The sequence below is a fragment of the Brassica oleracea genome, unplaced genomic scaffold, assembly GCF_000695525.1.
Source record: "Brassica oleracea var. oleracea cultivar TO1000 unplaced genomic scaffold, BOL UnpScaffold00534, whole genome shotgun sequence".
Lineage (NCBI taxonomy): Eukaryota > Viridiplantae > Streptophyta > Magnoliopsida > Brassicales > Brassicaceae > Brassica > Brassica oleracea.
In genome coordinates, this window is record NW_013617419.1 from 230,533 (window position 1) to 239,841 (window position 9,309).

A 9,309-nucleotide genomic window follows, 5' to 3' on the forward strand; every position below is an offset into this window, starting at 1 on the left:
AATTTTTTATTATATGGTTAATGTGATTGTTTAATTTTTTTAATGATATAAATTTAAACAAAAATGAAGAATGATGCAAAAATTGTTATCAAATCTTTATTATTCATAATCATTAATTGCAATATATATGTAAATCATATTAGGTTATTCCGTAGCTTTTATTTAAGGAAAGAATACACACTTCCTATATTTTAGGTTAATATAATGTTCTCTAGTGTTATATAATTATGAAATAATGTGACACCATTAGATTAAACTATATTTTATATTAGATGCTCTAGAATTCTTCGAAATTGAATTTAGAAGGCATTAAGAGTGCCACCTAGGATTTGAGTTTTTTTTTAATTAATACAAAATTAAGGTTCTAATTTTTCAAATGCTTCTCAATTAATATATAGGGGATACTATTAAATGCAATTTAATAATTTATTTATCCTTACTTTTAATTAGATAAAAAAAATTGATTAGTTAAAAAGAAGTAATACTAAAAAAAGGAAAAACAAGAATTCCCGTAACAGATTGTAATTTCAAATCCTAATACTATTCGAAGTCATACACTGATAGGAAGTTTTTTTTTTGTTTTGATCAACACTGATAGGAAGTTACTTATATATAAAGAGCTTTTATTCAAGAACTCCTAAACCAATAATCATCGTTTTGATCTTCATACAACCAGGAAAAAAAAAAGAAAAAAAAAAGAAAATCAAAGTGTATCAATTTGATTATTTTTGTTTTGTTTTGTTGATCATCGTTTTCACCAATGAAATTAGCTAAGTTGTACCACAAAATCAATTACCATGCTCATGACAATACCTTCAGAATCATTGTAATAGTCTTACGTGGAGACGATATCTTAACATACAAGACCGATCGGGTTGACCAAGAATTCATCGATTGTGCGCACGAGAGTTTAGAATATTTCTTGATAGATGAATCAGGAATAAGAATCAACGACGACGATCTCGATTATTTGAGGGAACGCATGTATTACCTTATTGAAGAAGTAATTTGTTGCACATTTGGGTATGCTTTGGAAGTGTGGTTCGAGTTGGATGATGATGATGATGCTCAAATGTTAGAAGCGGCTCAACTTTCGTTTGATGAGACTAGTAATATTACGCCACGACCTGCTAGTAAGCTCGTGGTCGAATCCCTAACCAGGAGAACATATATGACCAAAACTGAAAAGGAAGAAAATAATAAGATTGACGTGGAAGGATGCACAATCTGTTTGCAAGAGTTTAGCAACGGATCAACAGTTATGACTTTACCTTGTGGACATGACTTTGACGACGAATGTATTGTGAAGTGGTTTTGAGATCAATATTCTTTGTCCAGTGTGTCGTTTCGAGTTGCCAAGTGAATAGAATCTTTTAGGATTATTGGTTGGTTTGATTTTCTGTTTAGGTACGATTGAAAACATTTATTTTGCAAAAGATAATATGGTATTAGAGCTATATCTTTTTCATCTGCTGCTTTGTTCGAATCGATATGACTTTCCTTCCCTGCATGTATTTTCTCACGATGTTTTGCCTTTTTCTATGCATAGTAATTGATGATCATTATTTTTGCTTTTTCTATGCAACGTGATTGATCTTTTCATTCAAATTTTTCACAACAATGATCATACTGATCGTGTTCTCATCTCCGATCAATTGTCCACTGCTTTATGATTTCTACTCTTGGAGATGTTTTTCCTTTATTTTGTTTTAGTTCACTTCAACGCCAAAATCTAAAAAACCAAGCCAAGATTTTAAGAGGGTTCAGAACATCTCCAACATACCTCAAAATACTATTTACTTTTATTTCCGGTCTATAGTTTTGTAACTTACATATAACTATATTAATATTAGTTTTCTTATCACTTTAATTTTAATAAATATATTTGGACTAAATATTCAAATATATTTTGCATATATGTTATTATTGATACATAAAATACATAAAAATGTTAAAATTAAAATTAAATGATATAAAATAGTAATGTTATGTATATATATATAACTTAATCATTTTGTAACTTTTTTTCTAAAATATGCACTTTCCAAAAGATTTATTCTTACAAACATTTGGTAAAACCAAAGTATCCATTTTATTGCATATTTATTATTTGTTTATTTATAAAAGTTCAGTGCCTGTAATTAATTATTATGAAGACTGATGATTAAAATGTGGTATGTAAAATTTTGAAAATATGTTTGAGGTTACTTGCTGGAACAACCCATTTTCAAACCCTCATTTTGAAAATCATCCAGACTCAAAATAAGGTTTGTGTTGGAGTTGCTGTTATAGATCAGCTTATGCAACACTTTCTCTCTCTTTTTTTTTGTATAAACACCAACATCGAAATCACCAAAAGATCACCTGAACAAAGTCTGTAACTCTAATAATAAGACAATGAACTAAGATGAAAATAACACAATTAAGAAAGCTATATATATAACTTGGTCCTCGAATGTAACCAACTAACCAAACGCAGAACCATTAAACTCTTCTCCTTCTTCCAAGCCTCAGAGCCCTGAGAACTAAAAGCAGATATCAACCGTTATGTAAAGACCTTCTCTTCATTTCTTTTGAAGTATAAGCATCCCTACAAAGGCAATATTACGAGTGACCACCCCAATGAGAAGCAATATCATTATACATAGATTCCACTTATTAATGTCGTAGCCACTCTTCATAAGCGATCCACATCGAGTGATCATCCATACTCCATAGTACCTGAAGCCCAAAAATAAAACCAGATGATACATAAATCATCAAACCAAGCTTTTTCAGGCAGAAGAAAGAGGCAATGTCTTTTATGCCTTACTTTTCAGCATTTCCAATCACAAATGCCTCCAAAGCCCACTTTGGATAACATAGATCAGCTATGATCTTCATAGCCTCACTATTCTTAGGTTGAGTTGCGACAAGTGTTAGAACTACTGGAAGCAGAACAGAAACCTACATAGACCCGAAAAAGTTTGTCAAATTTAGAGTAAGCAGAGAGGATGATTCTTCTACTAAAATGAAAAATTACCAGCTGAGCAGAACCAGGTTGGAGGAAGATGGCCAATGCATATGCAATACCAGTCACACAATATACAAGGCAGACCAAGACAATATAGTTATCGAAAAACGTCGATCTCGGGTTAGTGAAGAAGTAGAACATGGAGAGATAAACCAATGGCTTGACAAGTGTATTGAAACAGTCTATTGTATCTTTGGCAAGAAAACAAGCCAAGCTACTCATCCCTGAAGCACTTTCTCTCCAGTAATGTAACTTGTCTAATGAGAATGATCTTAAAGCTGCTATTTTACACAGAAGAGCTGACAAAAAAGGACCAATAGGAAACTATGAAGAATAATTTTCAAAAAGAAACTTGTATAAGAAGGTAAGTTTCCTACTTACAAACGGCGATAATAGTGTAGGTATAACCAGGTGCTCCAAAGCTCTCATCACTTGCTTTAATAAGTGATCCTAAACAAGCACCAGCTAGCAATAAAATCAAATAGTCTGTGGCTTGTAACTTAGCTTCTCTCATTCGCTGCTTAGCTATCCTGTAAATCAAGAACATTTAGCTTCTCTTAAAACCAGAGCCAGTTCTGGACATAGCTAAGTGAACATTAGCACTGAACCCAATTTTTTTTTTGAAAATGATATATAAGCATAGACTTCCAAATTATATATTTAAAAAATTTTGGTTTAAATTCTTACTAATTTGTTTATGGCTCCCAAAATTTCAGGGTCGGTCATCTTTAAAATAGTCTTGGAGATTAGTGTTAGAAAGTACATACCTTCCAAGGAAGTATTTGTATTGTAGCCAGATAGAAGGGTTTCTTCTGCAGGACAAATCTCTGGACTGTAAGAAGTTATGCCATATCTTATCACTATGCATTCTGAAATTACTATTCACATCTCCCCACAGCTCTCTGACAAATGTTTGTTCTGCATTGCAGTTCGTATTGTTTACAGCGTCTGGATTCATTACAAGGTCCTTGGCACTGTTGTTGTTCTGCATATCTAATGGAACCGAGTACCCTTTGTGAATCATCCACCTTTGAGGAAGCTCTTTGTAGCCAACATCAGAGTTCAAATCAGTCACAATTCCTTCCAAAACATCTATGTAATAGTCAGGAGGGTTGATACGTTCTGGTACAATTATTCCAAGACCTGAGAAGTATTCCTCGACCTCCTTGACTGGTCCGTGGTAAACAGTAAGGCCACCTTTAGCTAGAAGTACTAGATCTTGGAACATTCTGAACAAAGCGTAACTGCAACAAAGAAACATTATGTTAAAAATACCTTTTCTACGAGTCTAAAGGGTTGTAATATAGAATTTGAGGCTGCATAATATGAGTAACGAATTTGATGCTGTATAAAATACGAGTCTAACGGTTGTAAATGATTAATTCTTTCACATAATCAAATATATAAACCATGAAACGGGTATTTGCCTCAATTGTGTTTTCTCTCTAAGTGTTCTTATTTTCTTCGTGGTTAATTTGCGTTTATTCACAACAGTTTTCAAGATATGTACCTTGGTTGGTGAACAACCATGCAGACATTGACTCCTTCAAGAGCTTCATGTCTGAGTGCTTTTAGAAGAAGCTGTGATGAGGCACTATCTAAGCCAGAAGTAGGCTCGTCCAAGAACAAAATGGATGGCTCCATTACCATTTCTAAACCAACATTCACTCGCTTCCTCTGCCCTCCAGAGATTCCCCTCTTCTCTACCGTACCAACTAAACAACTCCTCACAGCTTGTAGCCCCAAAGAGTCAATGACTCTCTCAACCACAAGAACTTTATCGCCTTTTGATTGTCCTGCAGGTAACCTGCATTTAGCATGGAACCAAATGTTTTCCTCAACTGTCAAGTTTCCATGGACAATATCATCTTGTGGCACAAAACCAATGATCTTCTTATAAGAATGGATCGATTCTTGCTTCCCATTTATGAGAATCAAACCACTCAAACTGCATCCAACGGCTTTGCCAGCCAAAGAAGAAAGAAGACTTGTCTTTCCTGCTCCTGATGGACCCATCACAGCTGTGATACGACTTGGTTTCATGGTGCCAGTCACACATCTCAACAGATGCTTACCATTAGATTTCAATGTAAGAGTTAAATTTTTGAAAGAAAGCTCCATGAGAGTCCTCCTCTTCCTCACCTCAGAGTAAGTAGCCATGTTAACTAATCCTGAGAAGGTAAGGTCTTTATTCTCTAGTTCCATGGCTTTCTCCTTCTCGATCTGACTATATGCATCCTTCAAGATTTGGCTAGATGATTTCTTGATTTTATCATCCTTGACCTCATTGCTAGATTGTACAGCAGAGGAACTCTCAGGACTTGAATATTTGGAGATGCCTACATCTGAAGAGTACCCACGATCCAAGATCTTGTGAGTTTCCTTAACATCAGAGAACGTCCGAGTTATTTGTGCACGTATCTCAGTTCTAGCAACTTTCCATCTCTGATGAGCTTTAGCTTTCTTCACAGCTGCTTCTCTTGATTTAGCCTGCCTCTTCTCCCTCGTTGTCAGGATTTGATCAGAACAGTTGTATATAATGAGTAGAATGGTAATCACACCAAACTGCACAAACATATTGACAAGCTCAAGAAGCTTAATCTTTAAGATATATTCATTATTAATTAATAGTAAACCTTACAATAACCATAACCCCAAATGCATGCATGTTCTGATTTGCTGTGTTGGGATTGCAAGAAGTTAACTTAAAGCAAGCTGTAAGAAAAGAAGTAATTAAGAAACATGAAGTGACAAGGCAGGTTAAAATAGTAAACATAAAATCCCAAATGCACTACGTTTCTCAGATGTAGACCCCATACGACAGTAGTTCCTGAATAACATTAAAAGCATAGTTAGTTTGAATGGATCAGCCGATAGGACATATAAAAAAAAACATGGTACTAATAACACAACTTTTGAGGATAAGGTGTCATGATAGAAGAGAGCTTGAAGGGATATAAAAATGAATACCCACTATCACACGCTACTTTTCGAGTGGTCGTTGGACAATATGATCCTGCAGAACAGAACACTTCACCGCTGCTTCTGATATCAGCCCATACGTTTGCACCTCCACAAGTGTGGTTTGGTCGTACTGTTGGTAACTGATAAGTATACCTATACAGATATAACATTTAAACATCGTATCCCATAGTAAGATCACATTGTTTCATATCTAATAAAAGACAAAATAAAAACTCACGGTTCGCATAAGCTTGTTCTCTTATTAAGTGTAGCTAAAGGGCAATGGGCACCAAGAGGACAAGCTTTTCACAAAAAGAACAAACTTAGAACTAGATTCAGACCATAGAATATATGATAGAGTTTCTAGATTGCTTACGTATCATACAGGCGAGTCCCCTGGGGCAGAAGAAGCCTTCACAACAAGACATACAGTTTCTTGTTCTTTCTGGAAAATCTGTAGAGTTTTGTAGATCAACTTGTTCTGTTGGATCGATGCTGCAGGCCCAACCAGGTTCACAACCAGAGACCCATGAAGTCAAGTTGCAGTTCCCATTTTGTTGCAAGTAACCAGGGTTACTTGATTTAAAAAAGAAAGCATTTAAATAGAACTTCATCTCTGCTGCTGTGCAGATACGCCTACCAATATCACCTGTTCAAAACCGAATAAGTCACAAGATTGTCCATGAAACACACAAATATCTGAAACTAAATCAGCAGATAAACTTCAAGAACCATACGATAAAATTTGGAGTTCCTGATTAAACAATCATCAAACAGTCTATTTTTCTAAGTAAAAAGTTGGTTACCTTGGGTTTGCTTAATGCAAGAAGACAAGAAATCCAAGTTGGTGGAGAAATTAAAAGCTCTGTTCCAATCAGCATCCCTGAGATTGTGATTTCAACACAAGGATAATCTCAAAACATTTGTAAGATCCAAGAATTGACCTCTTGAGGGCATGTTATCGTATTACACAAACAAAACAATATGCTGAAATATTGTAGAAAATGAGACATTTGATTGCACCAATGATACACGCATCCAAAAGTATAGAAACCATGCGCAAGGATGTAGTTTAAGAGCAAGGAAACTAACGGGTCTTTGACGCAAAACTTGGCTCTTGTAGCTAGCTCGTGGCTAAGTGAAGCAGTGCTGTTGGAGAGCTTACGGTACACCATCTGTGTAAAGAGGGGAAGAGCAGCCGGATTGTTGAAGTCATGTGTGTCCTCAAATTGACCATAACCAACATAACAAACCAACCACAGAACCAAGATCACCAGTCTGAGGTTAGATGCATTTTTGAGCCAGTATGGCCGGTTTACACTCATCTTGAGCCTTAAAAGAAGACACATTAGAGAAGTCAGATATATCAGATACAAAGCAAAACAATAGTAGCTTGATTTCTCAAGAAGAGAGGGCTTGTTCAAATATTTTAAAAGGAATGTTTGAGAGTGACATTTACGATTACAAGAGGCAAGAAACATGAAGGAAGGAAGTCGGAGACACGATGGTCAATTGCTTTTGTGTGACATGAAACGTGACGAACTATGTGTGAAACGGTCATCTTAAATTAATTCTTAATAAAATTAGTTAAGCTTGATTTTGGATTAAGTTAGAAACCAAACATAGTTACTTAACACATGTTTTGTTCAGATTAAGAAGGAGAAAGTTCACAAATTTAAACAATCTAATTTCAAGAATCTCAAAACCCATAACTAAGACAGAGCAAGTTCTTTAAGAATGAACTGGGATCATCAAAACAGATAAAAAACATACTTTTTTTTAGGCACTCAAGTGCAAGAACTGGGAACTGAAGAATCCATGTTCTTGGCGAAACTTCTTTTAAAGTAATGTACAAAGCTTGAGACTTTGCAAGTTAATGTGCCATCATTGACTTCGACGACAAGGAGGAAGAAGAAGAAGAAATGCGTTGAATGATCCTTTCATTCAGACAAGGGACATATAAAGTTGACAAATTTAAAAAAGAGTACTAAACTTTTTTTTTTTTTTCTTTTCTTAAAAGAGTACTAAACTTTTTGATGGTTGATTATGGAATATGTATATATTTTCTTTCTAAGTTTAGTCAATATATCCTGGTAAGTATAATATTATTCTAGTGTGATAACTTTATTAAGTAGATAACATATTATATTGCATTCAAATTATAAAAGTGATTAAGAGATTATAATTCTAGTGTCAATATACATTACAGAGTACTCTTTCCAAATTCAAACTATAATCTGTTTTAGCTTAGCCCCCTCTATTACATAACTTGTAATTGACAACTTTTTGTGACTTAATTTTCTGAGTTTCATTGACAATTTACAATTTTGTGACGCATACTGTAATTAGCCAAGGAACATAAACTTGTGTACATGTGTACATGCCATCATGAGAAACTGATCTTCGTTTCATAAATATCCTAGTCAATCCATAAACTTGTGTACATGTCATCATGAGAAATTTAGGATAGATTTTGAATTGTTTTATATGTTTCAATCAACTGGTCCCTAATGTTAAATTGTTTGGGGTCCAAATTAGAAGATAGAAAATAACAAGAAACTGAAATTGTTTTGAACATCAAAAACTATTTTTTGTAACTGAAAACTATTACTTGAATGCAGTTTTGGCGTCAAAACATTAATTGAATGCAGTTTTGGCGTCAAAAACATTGTATTGAGATAGGTAATGGTTGAGTGTAGAAATTGCTCTTGTTATGCTTTTATTTCGAGTTCACATGAATTTTAATTTTATCACAAACTTGATACCATTTTTCAAAATTACTTAAAAACAAACAATTTTCATAAATACTTTAAATTTATGATGAAAAAGACTAAACTAACTCTATTAAATCATTTATAAATATGTAACAATCATTTATAGAAATTTATAGATCCAACTCTAAGATATTTTTGAAAAGGGATATTTAACAAATGGCATTTCAAACAATTTTTCTTTAATGATAACCATTTTCATAAATACCATAAGTTTATTATGAAATAAAAATGAACCCTGCTAAATCATTTATAAATGCTCAAGAATTGTTTATAAATTTTTACTAACCCAGCTCCACCCCATAGATAGTAAAACCTAAAGAATAATCAATAAATCTTAAATCCAAATGTTACGATATTTTTGATTGAATGTATTTTTGAAAAGTGGTATCCAACTTAGATAAAATTCGGTTTAGAATTTCTAATTGGGTCATTTTAGGTTTAATTAGGTTATCTATTGGTTAGGTTACAAATTGATAAACACCGTATTAGACCGACTGAATTTCGGTTTTGGTTCCCATCAAAAACATTGTGTGGGTTTGGGTTTCGGGGGGGGGGGGG

At 33.9% G+C, this 9,309-nt stretch overlaps 1 protein-coding gene across 1 annotated transcript; it reads right to left on the reverse strand.

Moving 5' to 3' along the window:
• Positions 1-2,353: 2,353 nt before the first annotated feature.
• LOC106319655 (ABC transporter G family member 24-like) lies at positions 2,354-7,326 on the reverse strand. The gene is made up of 13 exons (XM_013758035.1): positions 7,070-7,326; positions 6,784-6,860; positions 6,354-6,626; positions 6,216-6,279; positions 5,984-6,130; positions 5,809-5,843; positions 5,655-5,728; positions 4,524-5,578; positions 3,781-4,257; positions 3,395-3,543; positions 3,023-3,312; positions 2,813-2,946; positions 2,354-2,721 (listed from the first exon to the last, which is right to left on the reverse strand). Exons 1-13 carry the CDS (start codon positions 7,324-7,326, stop codon positions 2,565-2,567), a joined length of 3,189 nt encoding a protein of 1,062 aa, XP_013613489.1. The 3' UTR covers positions 2,354-2,564.
• Positions 7,327-9,309: the final 1,983 nt, after the last annotated feature.